At 39.4% G+C, this 17,725-nt stretch overlaps 1 protein-coding gene across 1 annotated transcript in view; it reads right to left on the bottom strand.

Moving 5' to 3' along the window:
* The window catches only part of LAMB4 (laminin subunit beta 4), a 156,560-nt gene that overhangs the window by 106,325 nt on the left and 32,510 nt on the right, over positions 1-17,725 (bottom strand). The window contains 3 exon segments of the mRNA XM_086396831.1: positions 2,009-2,144; positions 4,849-5,006; positions 12,056-12,119. Of these exon segments, the coding sequence (XP_086252957.1) occupies positions 2,009-2,144; positions 4,849-5,006; positions 12,056-12,089 (328 nt within the window). The 5' untranslated portion in view covers positions 12,090-12,119.

Raw genomic sequence — 17,725 nt, 5'->3', positions numbered from 1 at the left:
ATATTTGGAACCAGTCTGTTGTTTCATGTCTAACTGTTGCTTCTTGACCTGCATATAGATTTCTCAGGAGGCAGGTCAGGTAGTTTGGTATTCTCATCTCTTGAAGAATTTTCCACAGTTTGTTGTGATCCACACAGTCAAAGGCTTTGGCGTGGTCAATAAAGCAGAATTAGATGTTTTTCTGGAACTCTCTTGCTTTTTTGATGATCCAACGCATATTGGCAGTTTGATTTCTGGTTCCTGTGTCTGTTTTAAATCCAGCTTGAACATTTGGAACTTCTAAGTTCATGTACTATGGAAGCCTAGCTTGGAGAATTTTGAGCATTACATTGCTAGCGTGTAAGATGAGTGCAATTGTGCAGTAGTTTGAACATTCTTTGGCACTGACTTTCTTTGGGATTGGAATGAAAACTGACCTTTTCCAGTCCTGTGGCCACTGCTGAATTTTCCAATTTTGCTGGCATATTGAATGCAGCACTTTCACAGCATCATCTTTTAGCATTTGAAATAGCTCAACTGGAATTCCGTTACCTCCACTAGCTTTGTTCATAGCGATGCTTCCTAAGGCCCACTTGACTTCACATTCCAGGATGTCTGACTCTAGGTGAGTGATCACACCATCGTAGTTATCTGGGTCATGAAAATCTTTTCTATATAGTTCTTCTGTGTATTCTTGCCACCTCTTCTTAATATCTTCTGCTTCTGTTAGGTGGATTAGCCATGTTTTATGTGCTCAGTAGCCATATGTGGAGCCACAATATTGGAAAGTCTAGCTCCAGAGAACAATGACCTGACTGTGGTGAACTGGGATATAGCTTAGTGTTTTAGGGTAAATGGCTTGGGGAAGGGTTTGTTGCTGAGAGGGCAGCCACATCCCAGGCTCTGTGTCAAAGGCTCCCAGCTCTTTCTGGAAAGGAGATCACCTGTTCCCTCTTGTTCTCAACCAAGCACTCAGTTGAGAACACATCTTCTGTACAGTCAGCTTTGACAAAAGGGCATTCCCTCTTAAGGAGACATGGAATGAATGTTGGGCATGTGGATCAAAGCAACTGTGAAGCAAAAATGGTCCCATTCATCAGTGTGGTAAAAACTGCCAACATTAACTAAGGAGAGTCCAACAAGAGACCAATCATTAGGATCCAAATGAACTAGCATTTAATAGACACCAATCAATGATCTTACCTATTATCCCCTCTTATGGCCTGGGATCCCTTTAGGGAAATATGCTTAGAGTCCAAACAGAATAGAGGAATTGTAGTTCAAGGTGAGAGATGCAGGGATGTGGCAAATGGAATCCTCTGGGGGGATTAAAGCTCCAGACCAGTGTTGAAGAGGGTCCATACGAGTGAACAAGCTACATTAAACACATAAAGCTGGGGTGGGAAATAGGAAATCCCTGATCAGGTCCAAATTTACAGGGGCATCTAGGAAACAGGGCCAGTGTGAGGTTCAGGATCACAATGTCATGAACAGGGAAGGGCAAAAACCAGGAAGGAAAGAATTGCAGTCAGTAGCCAACTAGCCCTTCAATTAAATTTTTACATTAAAATTTTTGATTTGCAGAAAGAAATATCCTTTCTCTTTCTGCCTTCATATGTTGAAGAAGGAAAAAGCACATGGCATTAACTCTCAGACTTCTCCTGGCATTATTATTTCTGTTTTACATCAGTGTATTTTTTATTAGGCTTAATTTACCAATACCTCATAAACTACTCCCATCCCCCTTTTTATTTTCCCAAAGAACAAGAGCATACAGAACTGCTCCCCACATGAAAAAAGTAAAACATTCTCAGGTATGTGCTTAAAAAATACTTCTATTTCTCAAGAGGAAAATATTCTTTCTTAAAATGAAAATTGAATTTTGCTTTTATACAGGGTTTTACATTCTCAGTGGATATTATTGCACTTCAATATAACTCCTTGTGTGATAGTGCCAAAATCATACAGAGAGAAAGATACCTTACAAAAATGTGAAGAAATAAAAAATTGAACAGAAACTTGGTCATACCATTTTCAGATTGCCACCACTTCTTTTCTCTCTCTGGTTCAAAACTTGTGATTAAGTTCTCGATGGTGTGGCTGTTGGGTTGGGTGTGTGGATCATATGGAAATCTGGGATCACAGATGAAGCATTTTTGTTCCCCCTGGAAAACACATCATTAAAATTAAAAATAAATAGTCATTACTTATTGTTGATCTGAATTTAAAAACAAGCTGGATGTGCTATATTTGTCATTCAATCTAGCTAAAAATAAAAAGCAGAGGAAATTACAAGACATAAATTTTTCCATCAAGAGGTGCTTGACTACCAAAACAAACAAAATTAAGACTTGACTTAGAAATTTTATAAATGTAAACATTTGGGACAAAATTGCAAATTTGTAGAACTAATAGTTTTTTTCTCATACAAGGACCAGAGGGTTTAGAGTTTGTTTTATAGAAAAATAACTAGGATATACTCGAGTTGGAATAACTTCCTTTAGTTAAAAAAAAAAAATTAGTAAGAAATTAATGAAACAATTGGCCATTAGTTTATCTGCAACCATCATCCTTTCTCTCTCAGATATTATTTTTGGCATAAAAGCTTCCAGAGCCAAAACCTTTACTATGCACATGTGGATTTTGTAAGAATTTCATTAAACTCATTACAGAGAGACCCACCCTCTTGTCTTGCCAGGTAGAAGGTTTTTGTGAATTGGAACTAATTTTGCTTGGGATGGATTTTCAAAGGTTTTAACAGTCAAGACTGGCCTTTTGAGTTTGCATCCACTTGTAGCTGTACTTACTTACAACTCCTGAGCAACTCTCCCAAAGGGCTGTCAATGGCCTGCATAGTTGTTCTGGCTAATATTTGTGGGACTCTGGAGGAGCATTTTTGCAAAGCTTCCAGGAAGCAGGAGTGATTTCTTACAATCCTCCATATTGGAAATTGCCCAAAACAGCAAATATGCTGGTACGTATTCAGCAAACGCTGGATTTTATGCTTGACCATGGCTTACAAGGGCCTAGGTAATCTGACCAGTCGCACCTCTTTTGTTAAACAAATGCATGATGATTTTAATGACTATTTCAGCTACAGATTGTCAAAGTAAACCAGACTTTCAAGAGAGTGTTATAATCTTCTTATATTCACTGGCCATCGTAAGCCCTTATACTTGAAGAAAACCAACATGCCCTTTAGAAATTAAGGACCAGTACAAGTTAGATCAGTTCTGCATATGGGGAGATTTGCCCCACATCTGTCCTAATAGAGCAACAGGAGCCCAATGATTCCACCAAAAGTTGCCAAGACTTGAAAATATTTCCAATACTATGGAAAATATTGGGGAAAATGTTTAACTTCAGGCTGTTTATTTTTTTTCTGTAAACATGTTAGAAGTACAGTCTTTGATGGAACTGGCTACAGAGGATGCTTAGTTGTGGCAAATAGATATGAGAGGCCCAACCTGGGTAACACTCTGAGTCAATGCTGACTTAAACATTTGGAAGAGAATCTTTTGCTTGAGAGCTCTTTGCTAGTTGATGGATGAAAAAAAAATTATCCTCCATGCCACATGAATTTTATGTAACTAATGCTTATAGTTTCACCTGTAATGCTTTGTCAGCTGGAAGATATTGTGGGATTTTTTCCCCCCAGTTCTAAGATTTTTAAGATTTCTGATTCCCTAGACTGAAGAAGTTCTGGAGTTTGTTTTACTTCTATTTGGTGTAACTTTGCCATATAGGAATATCAAGTTCTAATTATTTTAACATCAAGTTCAAATGATTAGGCTCATGAGAATGTAAGCAGATGCCAATAGTGGAAAGACAAGATGGGTGATGCCAGTGTTGCAAAGTTCCTAATATTAGAGTTGGGAACCACTGCTTTGTCCAGGGGACCTGGCCTTAGGAAAGCTACTTGAAGGGCCTTCCATCCCACCTGACCTAAAATTGAGCAAAACTTCTACAGTGTCACTTTCTTGCCCAGGTAGAGAATTTGCTCTCTTATACAAGTACTTCCTAAACTTAGACCAGGGCTAAGCACTCAAGTATTGTCTCCACTTATTTATAATCACCCTCATTTACTAAAACCAATGAGAACACAAAGCCTTCCCAGAGGCCTCCAGGAGTTGGCTTACACAAACAATACATGGAAAAACCTGGGTCACTAACATTAGGCTTACACCCAGCTTCCTTCCTGCACATCCTCTCAGTTAAGGGGTTGACATAATTGCCTGAGGCTTTTGAGCAGGTGTGATATTCAGATGACTTTGGATGCTTGTTTCAGAGCCCAGGGAAGAAAAAAAGCAACTTGTCCTTTTATAAGACTGGTCTTTAAGAATAAAAGGTACAAAAAGATGTTCAAATTGGGACTTGATAGTCTCTAAACAAGACAATTTCCAAGTGGCATTGAGACACTGGCAGACAATCAATTCAAGTCTACACTCTGTCCATCTCCATCTAAAGTAGGGCAGTAAGAGCCCATGTTAGCATAATAACCCTGAACCCTGAGGATCTTCCATCTTCATCCAACTCATCAATTATTTAATAAGTCCACTCCACTGGAGTCACTAAAGCAGCCCGTTAGAACATATATTGTATAGTAGTCCCTTCAAAGACTGAACAAAGAAAATCCACCTTTTTTGTTTAATTCTGAAGGTAACAAGAAATAGATGAAGCCTGTCTTCCTTATTCCCCAGTTGGTGATGGTTTCCCAGATGTTGAATTGAATCACTTGTGTCTCTGATGTTTGGGAAGGTGGACTGTTTCCTTTTTCTCCTGTTGTCTGGATGGCCCTAGATGTACTTGGAAAAAATCTACATCACTGATGAAATCATGTCCCAACAAGTAAACAAAGATCCAACCCACCTCGAGGTAGCTGAGGATGCAGTATTTCTGGGCTCTGTCCAGTCCACAGGTAGAAGAAGCCGTGAGCTGCCCGCTGCGACCCACCGGGAGATCGCCAGTTGGGGGCTGACAGGCACCTCTGCTGCATTCATCTTGAGCTTCCACGTAACTGAGCAACCCTTGAAAACATGATAGAAACAGAACACATGAGACAGTCTAAGGGTGGTAGAAGGCTTAAAGAAGTGACTGGTTAAGTGGGAGAGTTGACAGTCCACCTATTTTTAATACTAGTTCTGTGATCATGAGGACCCTGCTGGTGGATACTGTTGGCAACTGCAACCTGATGGAAATCTCTTAGCCTAGGCGGTTATGCCATCTGTGCTCATGTCCCCACCTGGATCAGCTGAAGCCAGTGACCTATGGATGCACGTTTCTCAGCCACTGCCTCAGGTGGGATCCACTCTGTGATGCAGTTTATGCTCAAAGTCTCTTCTGGGAGGAGGTTGAAGCTGGACTCCTGCTGGGACCCCATTCTGGCTCTACTGCTCTCACTCTCTCCCTCTTCAGAGCACTCCCTCCTTCTTCAGAGCACTCCCTCAGTAAATTACTTGCACACAAATCCTTGTCTCAGGCTCTGCTTCTAGGAAACCTGACCTTAAACAACCTCCATTCACTGGAAATTCTCTGTGTGTCCTTTTAGGGCAAATAATAAAGACAAATACACAGACATGAGGAAGGAGAGTCCTAATCCTGCCTCTTATATCTGTTGTTCCAACCTGGAGGAAATTCAACTGGAGAAATTAAGAAATCCTTGGGAAATAACTTTCTCTTAAAATATGTAAATTCAGTTGACCTCCCTTTACAACCTGGAGTGCTGGATTCAGACACATCATGGAACAGATCATGTTTCTTTGAGATAAAAGATGGTACAGATGGAATTCCAGACTGTATAGTACACTTAACCCTTGGTACCTGCCAGGCAACAGATCTGTCATGAAGGGTTCAATCACAGAGCATTAAAGGGCAGCTCTATCTCAATTGTCACAATTCTCTACTTTTCATGAGAAACCTCTGAGATAATATCCTTAAATGTTGGTTTAAAAATGATTTTTAAAGTCTGTTTGTCTTAAAATGTTAAATTCTGAGTTAATATAACTTAAATCTCTATATGTGAAGACAGGGTGGGCAATCCACACTATTTCCTGCCTGCGCAGCTTGTCTGCTTTATTCCTTAATGTTTAAGTTACACACTTATAACCCTTAACATATTAGTAGATTTTGTTTACTGTTGGACTGAATAAAAGAAAGCAAAAGTCTTACTGGGAATAAGGTCTAAACTGAACACACTCTAAAGCTAAATACATTATGCTAAAGCTATAATGTGAGTCCTCTATTTTATTGATAGCTATTTATAGAAATAGTTTCACTTTTATTTTCTTTTTTGGGCTTCCCTTGTGGCTCAGCTGGTAAAGAATCCGCCTGCAATGCGGGAGACCTGGGTTCGATCCCTGGGTTGGGAAATCCCCTGGAGAAGGGAAAGGCTACCCACTCCAGTATTCTGACCTGGAGAATTCCATGAACTGTAGAGTCCATGGGGTCTAAAGAGTTAGACACGACTGAGAAACTTTCACTTTCATACTTCTTTTAAAAGCATATTTGAACAGGACAGTATTTTTAAAAATTCAGTTAAATGGTTAGAATTCTTTTTTTTTTTTGCTTCTTAAAGCCAAAATCTAGGAACTAGTTTTCTCTTGATTGCAACTCAAACTGCAGACATGATAATTTTGCAGAAATCAAACAGCCTCTGGATTGAAAGACACAGGACCCAGAAGAGCTAAAACAATTTAAATAATATTTCTACTTGATATTAAGGTTTACTATGTATCCACAGTAAGCAAGAAAATGTAATATTGGTGGAGAGACAGACCCATAGATTAATAGAATAGAGATCTTGGAAATAGACCTACACAAATATGATCAACTGATTTTTGAGGTTCAAAGGTGGATGAAGGACAGTCTCTCAACAAGCAGTGCTGAAGCAGTTGGACATTCAGAGGCAAAAAAATGAACTATAACCAAAACCTCACACTGTATACAAATATTAACAAAAATGGATCATGGACTTAAAAAGTAAAATATAAAACTCCTACAAACACATAGGAGATTTGGGCAATTTAGGGCTAGGCAAAGCATTTTTAGAATTGACAATAAGAGCATGATTCATAAAAGGAAAACTGGTAAACTGGAACCTCATCAAAATTAAAAACTTTATGAAGAGGTAAAAAAGCAAGGAGAATATAATTACCAATCACATATCTGACAAACCCCTTGACCTAGAATATATAGTGTTAGTCGCTCAGTCATGTCCAACTCTTTGCAACACCATGGACTGTAGCCCGCCAAGCCCGTCAGGCTCCTCCGTCAGTGGGATTTTCCAAGCAAGAATACTGGAGTGGACTGCCATTTCCTTCTCCAGAGAATATATAAAGAGCTCTCAAAACTCAACATTAAAAAACCAATCCAATTGAAAATGGCAAGCAGCATGAATAGACATTTCAATGAAGGAAATACATAGATGGCAAATAAGCACCTGAGAAGATGTTCAGCATCATTAGTCACTAGGGAGATGCAAATCAAAATCACAATAGTACTGCATACCCATCAGAATAGCTAAAAAACAAAACAAACAAACAAAAAAAAACTGGTAACTCCAACTGCTACAGAGGATGTGGAAAAACTGGATTACTTATACACTGCTGGTAGGAATATAAAATGGAACAGTCACTCTGGGGAAAAGTATGATAGTTTCTTATAAAGCTAAGCATGTGCTTATCATACAACCCAGCACTTACACTCTTAGGTAATCATCCCAGAAAAATTAAAACTTATATTCACACAAAAAACTGTACAGCATCTTTATAATAGCCCCAAACTGGAAAGAACCCAGATGTCTTTCAATGGGTAAATGGTTAAGTCTTCCCTGGTGGCTCAGATGGTGAAGAATCTGCCTGCAATGCAGGAGACCCATGTTCAATTTCTGAGTCGGGAAGATCTGCTGGAGAAGGAAATGGCAACCCACTCCAGTATTCCTGCCTGGAGAATTTCATGACCGAGGAGCCTGGTGGGCTACAGTCTATGGAGTCGCAAAGAGTTGGACACGACTGAGAGACTATCACTCACTAAGTAAAGTGTAGTCTGTCCATACCTTGGGATGGTGCTGAGCAGTAAAAAAAGGAAGGAATCATTGATACATACAACACTGTGGATGAATACCCAAGGAATTACAGTGAGTAAATAACGCCCACCTCAAAAAGTATGTACTGCATATTTCCATTTCTTTAATGATGAAATTATAGAGATGGGTAACAGATGCATGGTGGCCAGGGGTGATAGAGGCAGGGAGGAAGGGAGCTGGATGTGGATATAAAAGGGTATTACTAGGGAATCCTTGAGTTTGATAGAGCTGCGGGAGTTGGTGATGGACAGGGAAGCCGGGCATGCTGCAGTCCATGGGGTCCCAAAGAGTCGGACACGACTGAGTGACTGAACTAACTGGGGGAATCCTTGAAGTGATAGAACTATTCTCTACCTTAACTGTGGTGACGGGCTCATGAATCTAGGCTTTTGATAAAATTGCATAGAATTAAATATACAGACATACACTCACACATACACGAAAGGGAACATGTAAAACTGGGGGACTCTAAATAAGGTTAGTGGACTATTTCAGTGTCAGCTTCTCGGCTGTATATTGTACCGTAGTTACTCAAAGTGTTATCATTTGTAGAAACTGGGTAAAATGGGATCTCTCTGTATTATTTCTTACAGCTGCATGAGAATCTGCAATTATCTCAATGCAAAAAAATTGTAAAAAACCAAACAATTCTCTCTCTCCTCAAAAATCATCCCCATCGGCCTCTGGATGGTGAATCATGTAAATCCCACACTCTAAAATAATACACACAGGATGGGTTCCAGCTGCTCCTATATATTATTCCTTTGAGACAAGAGAATTTACGGCAAATTCTGTTTTAAGCAGACAGAGGTGGGAGGGATGAGCCTAAAAGGAAAAATAATTACCATACTGTGGAATAAGCTTGCTTTCTCCTCAGGTTTTTTGATGGTAAAAGTAAGAGTTTTCTTCATGGATTTGTTTTGCATTTAATGGATTACTTTCCTTCAACTTGCTCTCCAAAAATACAGGCTATTGAAAAATACTCTCTCTCTTGTGTACACATTTCCCACATCTATTCTGTTCATCTGATGATTCTGTGATTAAATGACAACCCACTCCAGTGTTCTTGCCTGGAGAATCCCAGGGATGGGGCGGCCTGGTGGGCTGCCGTCTGTGGGGTCGCACAGAGTCGGACACGACTGAAGCGACTTAGCAGCAGCAAACATATGTAGATCATGGTTCTACAGTTAAGAATATGATCATAATGTCTCCTTCCCCATAGGTTACCAAATGTCACTTTTGGGAATTTTCCATCTTCCATCTCCTTGTAAAGATTATTATACTACAACAAAGCATGACATTTCTTTCTCTTTGAGATATGGTAAGTTCCCCTCATACACTTTAAAAATCTTATTGTATAATAAGTGATTCTAGCTTGGTTAACATGGATTTTTTCTTTTTATTCACCCAACAATCCAAACCCAAAGTTCCTTTTATTTCCTAGAATTGGCATTAAGGATAAGATAAACACCTAATTTGAAGTTTGGACTTAACAGACAGAGGCTTTTTCAAAAAGGTCAGGTATAAAATCTCTGTTAGTGCTACATGTGGACTAGCTAAGATTTCCCTCCCAGGGATTTATTCTTTTAGACAAGTTTCATCCTGAATTATTTTATTGGAATTGTTACCTTAAAGATTAAACATGTTTTTATAACCTGACTTGGCCAAACTTGTTTTAATCAGGTATGTACTTTTCAGAAATAAAAAGTATTCCAAGACTTTGGGAAATGGAACTATTATTCGTGTAATATTCTACAGTCAAATATAAACTTTTGATCTAAAATACTTGGCAGAAAGAGGCTAGAAACATTAAGTAGTTAAAGCTTCATGCCTGAACATAGATAGACTCAGAAATATCCTTCCTGGATTAAAGCTTTCAATTGCCAAGTTATTACATGAGCATTAGGTTGGAAATGATTCAGAGAATAATGATGTTTCAGTCTTTAGAAAACCAATGTATTGCTAAAAAATTACATACAATTTGAGGACAGGATCTTATTAAAAATGAATTTTGGAAAGCTGGTGATTTAAAGAAAATATACAGTAAATTTTCTGTAAAGTCAAGGGTCATTTTATAGATATAACCATTACTATATGATCTCAGTAACTGCACATTGTTACACTTTTATTAAACACACACAGTGTTTTCATCTACATTAGAATTCACTTCAGAGTTCAGAAGCTTTACACATACACATTCGTTTACATACTCACATACATTACTAGGAGTGAGAAAACATGCAAAGGATGCAGATTGGTTAAGATGTGTGCTTTGTAAACAGTTCCCCAAGCCTGGGACCAATTTTATGATTCTTTATCTTCCTTTGCCAGAATGCAAGACAGGGGGTTTAAATAAGCATAGGTATTTATATCGGAGAAGGCAATGGCACCCCACTCCAGTACTCATGCCTGGAGAATCCCATGGGCGGAAGAGCCTGTTGGGCTGCCGTCTATGGGGTCGCACAGAGTCAGACACGACTGACGCGACTTTGCAGCAGCAGCAGCAGCAGCAGGTGTTTCTATAAATGCCTGTGGTTGAACTATGGGCTTCCCAGGTGGCTCAGTGGTAAAGAATCTGCCTGCCAATGCAGGAGATGCAAGAGACAAGGGTTCAATCCCTGGGTTGGGAAGATCCCCTGGAGGAAGGCTGAGTAGAGTCTGGGGGAGAGGAAGTGTCTCCTGATTGAGGAAGCCTCTCTGAGATGCTGTGGGGAGGTTTAGAACTTTGGCAAGATGTGAGTAAGTTACCCTGTGGAGGGGCTGGGAGAAGATGCTGTGATTGGTTGCTTCTGGTTTTGAACACTGGTTTAATCGCTAAGAGAACAACCAAAGCAGATGCAGATGGGGACTTCCCCGGTGGTCCAGTGGTTGGGACTCTGTGCGTCGTCTCCTGACCAATGTGTGGGTTCAATCCCTGGTCAGGAGACTAAGAATCTTGCATGCCCATAGAGTGGCCAATAAAACCCCACTCCCCTCAAACAACAAAGAAAACAGAACAACAGTAAAACAGATGTAGATGAAACCAACTCTTCTCGGCCTCTCTGAGGCCAGACCTAGCCTTCCTAGTTCTGAGGGAGTACAGACCAGTGAGTCTTCTCTTCCAGTGGCTGGTGGCTCATCTCTGAGGCAGAAAACTTTCTACAGAGAACAAATGAACATTTACCATCTACAGCTGTTCTTTCCATTATGACCAGTCAAGCCAACTGAGAATTTGTCTCAGCGTTGGGGAATTGTATGGAGAAGGAAACGGCAACCCACTCTGGTATTCTTGCCAGGAGAATTCCATGGACAGAGGAGACTGGCAGGTTACAGTCCATGGGGTTGCAAAGAGTCAGACAAGACTGAGCAACTTTCACTCACTCACTTGGGAATTGTAAAATTAAAAGAGATTCTTCGAGTCTGCTGCCATTAAGAAATTCAGCATGAATCTTTGAAGATTCTAAGCAATTTAGATGGTACTCACCCAAAGCAGGGCTGTTATAGACACAAAAAGTTCAGGATCAAAGAGAGTAATTGTTGGCAACCTCTTCTCTATGACTAATGTAAGTGATTCTCAGCTTATTAAAGACTGCTCAGTCATGGAGAATTTGGCCTTTTAGCTCAGAGCTGCTACTTACTCAGAAGAGAATTTTGCCTACAAATCCTTTATGAGATTTCATCACTAGGTTAAGTGCTACATTCAAAGCAGAGCTATTTTTAAAAATTAAAATGCATTGTATTTGTAAATTAAGAATCTGAAAGTATTTTGCTCTTTTAAGTGTCTTTATCTGCTGCTGTGAATACTCCACTAAAGACTGACAGAAATAGCTATGTGGGGATACTAGCCGTGTTTGAATGAAACTTTCTGGTTGCTTGACACAGTTATACAACAGAAGAGTCATGCGAATATCTTGTTAGTATAGAAAAAAGGGGTGGATATGTTTAAAACCTATTTCCAGTAAATATTTTAGAACAATTCAATTCAAACAGAAAATGGATTTTGACATTACTCACCAAGGTGCAAAAGAAAGTTCAGTTGAAATTGCATTCTTTTGTCAGGAAAAAATTAAATTCAGTTCTGCTAGGTTTAGGGGGGAAACAAAAGGAAGGTAAAGTCAGTAACTGATAGAATAAAAAATTGTCATCAATTTTAAGTGACTGGAAAATTTGTCTGATGGTCTTTCTTTCGGTACTTATCATCCTTTAGTCTTCTTTTTCTCTCCTTTTAAAAACCTAAGTGAATAGTTAATTTACAATGTTTCATTAGTTTCAAGTATATCTGATGATTCTTTGAGACACAAAAATACCCACAGTGCCCAACTCCTTAAATAATAAGGGTATACACTTTTTTGCAAATATTTGTTTTATAGTTTCTGAAGTCACAGAATGTAATCATTAATCTATTTTGTCCATTTTATTTATTTAGAAAAAACTTTAATTATACAATGAACATGTGTACTTACTGTTGAAAAAATAGAAAAATAAGAAGGCAAAGTTGAATTGTTACCCATTGAACTACCGTCCAGAGAAAAGTAGTTAATATCTTGCTCTTTGTTTTTCCATACTTTTTTGCTTGCATATAAATATTTCCCAAAAGTAGTACAATACTGCATGCTTGCTTAAATCTATACATCCCAGGCATCTTTCTGTACCAAGAAAAACATTTTTACATCAGGGAATTTCCACTTATGGAAGGATATCAGGACCACTGAGGGGCTTCCACAAACCCAAGCTGTGTCCCCCTTTGTAGATTCAGCTATGCCCCTCTAGACAGAGGGCCCCCACAAGTCACTGTTGTAAGGGACCTTGACACAGATGGAAGTACCCATGGGCCTCTGTGAGAGAAGAGAGGAAGTGAAATGCTCTCCTGTACCAGTATTTTAAATGACTGGATGGTATACTCCTGAATGCAGGAACCAGAGTTTAACAAATGCTCTACAGGTTGACATGCACTTCCTTTCTTATATTTTCCTGTTACAAATATTTTTGCCAAGTCTTTGTTCATATCCTTAACTATTCCTCAGGATATGAAGTGGAAGCCCTGGATCAAAGAGTGTACATGTGCTCGTGTGTAAATGAAATGTTGATGCTGTTATCAACAGCCACATGGAAAGTTTGTCCCAACTTATACTCTCACCAACAGACTATGGGAACAACCATTGGCCTGAATAGAAAATTTTAAACCTTGTCAATTTAAAAAGCAAAAAATTATACCTCATCATTGTTAATGTTTTTGCTAGAAGAGCAGTGAATATAAAATATTTTTCATGTACTTACAGGAGAGAATTTTATTTCCATTATGGCTTATTATAAACTGTGGAAAATTCTGAAAGAGATGGGAATACCAGACCACCTGACCTGCCTCTTGAGAAATCTGTATGCAGGTCAGGAAGCAACAGTTAAAACTGGACATGGAACAACAGACTGGTTCCAAATAGGAAAAGGAGTACATCAAGGCTGTATATTACCACCCTGCTTATTTAATTTATATGCAGAGTACATCATGAGAAATGCTGGACTGGAAGAAACACAAGCTGGAATCAAGATTGCTGGGAGAAATATCAATAACCTCAGATATACAGACGACACCACCCTTATGGCAGAAAGTGAAGAGGAACTCCAAAGCCTCTTGATGAAAGTGAAAGTGGAGAGTGAAAAAGTTGGCTTAAAGCTCAACATTCAGAAAACGAAGATCATGGCATCTGGTCCCATCACTTCATGGAAAATAGATGGAGAAACAGTGGAAACAGTGTCAGACTTTATTTTTTTGGGCTCCAAAATCACTGCAGATGGTGACTGCAGCCATGAAATTAAAAGACGCTTACTCCTTGGAAGGAAAGTTATGACCAACCTAGATAGCATATTCAAAAGCAGAGACATTACTTTGCCAACAAAGGTTCATCTAATCAAGGCTATGGTTTTTCCTGTGGTCATGTATGGATGTAAGAGTTGGACTGTGAAGAAGGCTGAGCGCCGAAGAATTGATGCTTTTGAACTGTGGTGTTGGAGAAGACTCTTGAGAGTCCCTTGGACTGCAAGGAGATCCAACCAGTCCATTGTGAAGGAGATCAGCCCTGGGATTACTTTGGAGGGAATGATGCTAAAGCTGAAACTCCAGTACTTTGGCCACCTCATGCGAAGAGTTGACTCATTGGAAAAGACTCTGATGCTGGGAGGTATTGGGGGCAGGAGGAGAAGGGGACGACAGAGGATGAGATGGCTGGATGGCATCACTGACTCGATGGATGTGAGTCTGAGTGAACTCCGGGAGTTGGTGATGGACAGGGAGGCCTGGTGTGCTGTGATTCATGGGGTCACAAAGAGTCGGACACGACTGAGGGACTGAACTGAACTGCACATGATATTGAATATAGCTCCCTGTGTTAAGAGACTTTTTTTTTTTCTTTTGACATTCTCTTCTTCAAGGCTTTTCCTAGTGAGATTTTGGTTTCTCCTGCGAGTCCCACATTTCAATCCCTCTAATCTTTCATTCCCTACCCTGTAGCACCAATACAGCATTTCCTACTTCCTGAACCCTTTTCTCATGCAGATTCCTTTGCCTTGAATGCCACACACCTGAACTTCAATGCCAGCCTCTTTATGAAGTTTTTTTTAAGGGTGTTTGAAATGACTGACTGTAGGCAAATTTCCCATTCTGGGAAGCTCTTCACATGGCTTGGGTTCATTTTACATCTTGAATGCTATACAGAAATCACTCACTGAGAAGTGTACCCACTGTGGCATACTTATTTGGAAATAAGCTCTATCTAAATATCTAAAACCAAAACATCTAAAACTCATTAGTTTGTCCCATATACATGCTTGCCTCTTGAATTCCATTCTCAGAGGATTGTTAAACCTGGGGAGCTTTAAAAATCCTGCTGCCCATAGTATTCCACACAAATTAAATCAGAATATCTGATGACACAAATAGATGGATAAAGATATATTATGTTCTTGATTTGGAAGAATCAATATTGTCAAAATGACTGCATTGCCAAAGGAAATCTACAGATTCAATACACTCCCTATCAAATTACCAATGGCATTTTTCACAAAACGTTTTAAATTTGTATGGAAACACAAAGACCCCAAATAGCCAAAGCATTCCTGAGAAAGAAAAACAGAGCTAGAGAAATCAGACTGTCTGACTTCAGACTATACTGCAAAGCTACAGACATCAAAACAGTATTGTACTAGTATAAAAACAGAAATATAGATCAATGGAATAGGATATAAAGCCCAGAAATAAGCCCAGACCCCTACAGTCAATTAATCTGTGACATATGAAGCAAGAATATACATAGAGAAATGACAATATCCTCATTAAGTGGTGCTGGGAAAATTGGACACTTACATGTAAAAGAATGAAATTAGAACATTCTCTAATACTATACACAAAAATAAACTCAAAATGGATTAAAGACCTAAATGTAAGGCCAGAACCTATAAAATTCTTAAAAGAAAACAGGCAGAACATTCTTTGACATAAATTACAGCAAGATCTTTTTTGATCCACATCCTAGAGTAATAAAAATAAAACAAAAATAAACAAATGTGACCTAATCAAATTTAAAAACTTTTACACAGTGAAGGAAACCATAAACAAAACAAAAAGACAACCCATGGAATGGGTATTTTAAACCCCAAAATGAAAGCTGCAATGAATTCAAGTCAGCAAATATTTTTGATATTTTTCTAGGTACTACCAGGGGCTAAAAGATGAATATTTGCCTTTAAGGGTTTACAATCTAATAGGAAGGTCTAGACAAATTATATTTAAAAAAAAAAAAAAACAGAATGTTTCCACTCCTAGGTATCTACCCAAGAGAAATGGAAGCATGCATCCATACAAAATTGTAGATAAATGTTAATTGCAGCATTATTCATGATAGCCAAAGAGATTCATTTTGATATTTGGCAAAACTAATACAATTATGTAAAGTTTAAAAATAAAATAAAGATAAAAAAAAAAGAATAGGAAAAACCCAAATGTCTACCCAATGGTGAATAAATAGAATATGGCATATCCCTATAATGGAATATTACTTAGCATAAAAAAATAGTGCATTATTGATTCATGCTACAACATGGATGAATCTTAGAAATATCATGCTAATTGAAAGAAGTCAGTCACAAAGGACCACAAATTGTCCACAATGGTTTTATTTATTTGAAGTATGCAGACTAGGCCAATGTACGGAAAGAGTAGATCAGTAGTTCCCAGGGGCTGCAGAAAGAGGCAGATTGTTGAGGGGAAGGGGGCAGGGGTTTAAAATACGCCAGTCTCTGACCTCAGCACTAAGTGACATGATATTTCTAGCTTGATTTTTATTTACTGGCTATTCCATTAACTTCAGCTTCTCTGCCTTCACTGGAAGGCCTCAGCTGTGCCCTAGAGATGCCCCTTCGTCTTGGTTTCAAAATGTTGGTGTAAATTGTCAACCCTGGGTGTTCCCTGGTGCTAAACTTTTTCCTGCCTCTTCCTCTACAGTCTCTTTCTGTGGCTTCAAGTTCCTGATTTTATTATATATGTAAATATTGTTTTCCAGAGCCCCATTATGAAACTGGGTCTGTCTTTTAATCTGAAGATTTAAATGATGTAATAGGAAGCACTTGGATGGTATAGAAGGCTAGAGATGATTACACAGTGCTACGTATTTTAATATCACAGCTGGAAGACAGTCCTTGTCTCCATTTAGAACTGATCTTAGAACTATGCTTTGTGAAACAACCCTGAACCACATCCTGTGAAGGATTTACAGCTTTCAGGTCAGAAGAACTGGGCTGGAGCTCGAAGCATTCATCCTGTGGGGTTCTCCAGGGCCCAGTAGAATGATGGGCTGGGGTTCCCGGCTCCCTTTCCTCTACTGAGATAATGGGAGTGGCCCCAAAGGACTGCCAACATGGGGGTTTAAAATCCTTCAGCTCTCTGAAATCTGTGAGGCAGATGTGAGTTAGTTCTGGTTAATTCAGGTGACTAAAAATATTCTCCCTGAAATGAACCAATAAAATATGATGAAGGGACAGAAATTACCCCTGATTTTCTTACTTCTCTGTGTTATATAGCAAGTGGACCTTGGACTTCCTGTTACCAATTTGATTTCCTCGTATTTCCCCCTCACTCAATTCTACCTCCTGGAATTGAGTCTCCTTCCTTCTCAGTGAACATGGATGATGGCTGATTTCTGCAATTACACTGAAATGTTTAAGCCTATAGCAGCTTGCCTCTTCTCACGTGCGCAGGGGTTCTCATAGGATTGGTTTCCGCCTCCCCTGCTTCCCCTTCGCAGAGCACATTTGGCAAGTGTCTGCAGACGCTTCCCCTGGTCACAGCAGGGGAGGGGGATGCTACTGACACCTAGTGGGTAGAGGCCAGAGATGCTGCTAAACGCATATCTGACAATGCACAGGGCAGCCCCAGTCCCCTTAACAAAGAACTATCAGCCTCAACTATCAACAATACTGAGTTCTGAACCCCTGCAGGTGGCTTCAGTACCCCTAGCTGAGGGCCCGCCACCCCACCTTTCCTTCCCTAAGTGGTTCAGCCCTAGTCTTACTCCCAGCTTTCTGTTTCCCATTTTAGGTGATTGGCTTCAAACTAGAAGAGTGTTACAGAAGCTGTGCTTCCCTGATGGTTCAGCGGGTGAAGCATATGCCTGCAATGCAGGAGACACAGGAAAC

The sequence above is a fragment of the Bos grunniens genome, chromosome 4, assembly GCF_055505025.1.
Source record: "Bos grunniens cultivar Pamir isolate PY7600 chromosome 4, Bosgru_T2T1.0, whole genome shotgun sequence".
Taxonomy (NCBI): Eukaryota; Metazoa; Chordata; class Mammalia; order Artiodactyla; family Bovidae; genus Bos; species Bos grunniens.
The sequence above is the reverse complement of the archived record's forward strand: the minus strand, read 5'-3'. Positions and strand labels throughout refer to the sequence as shown.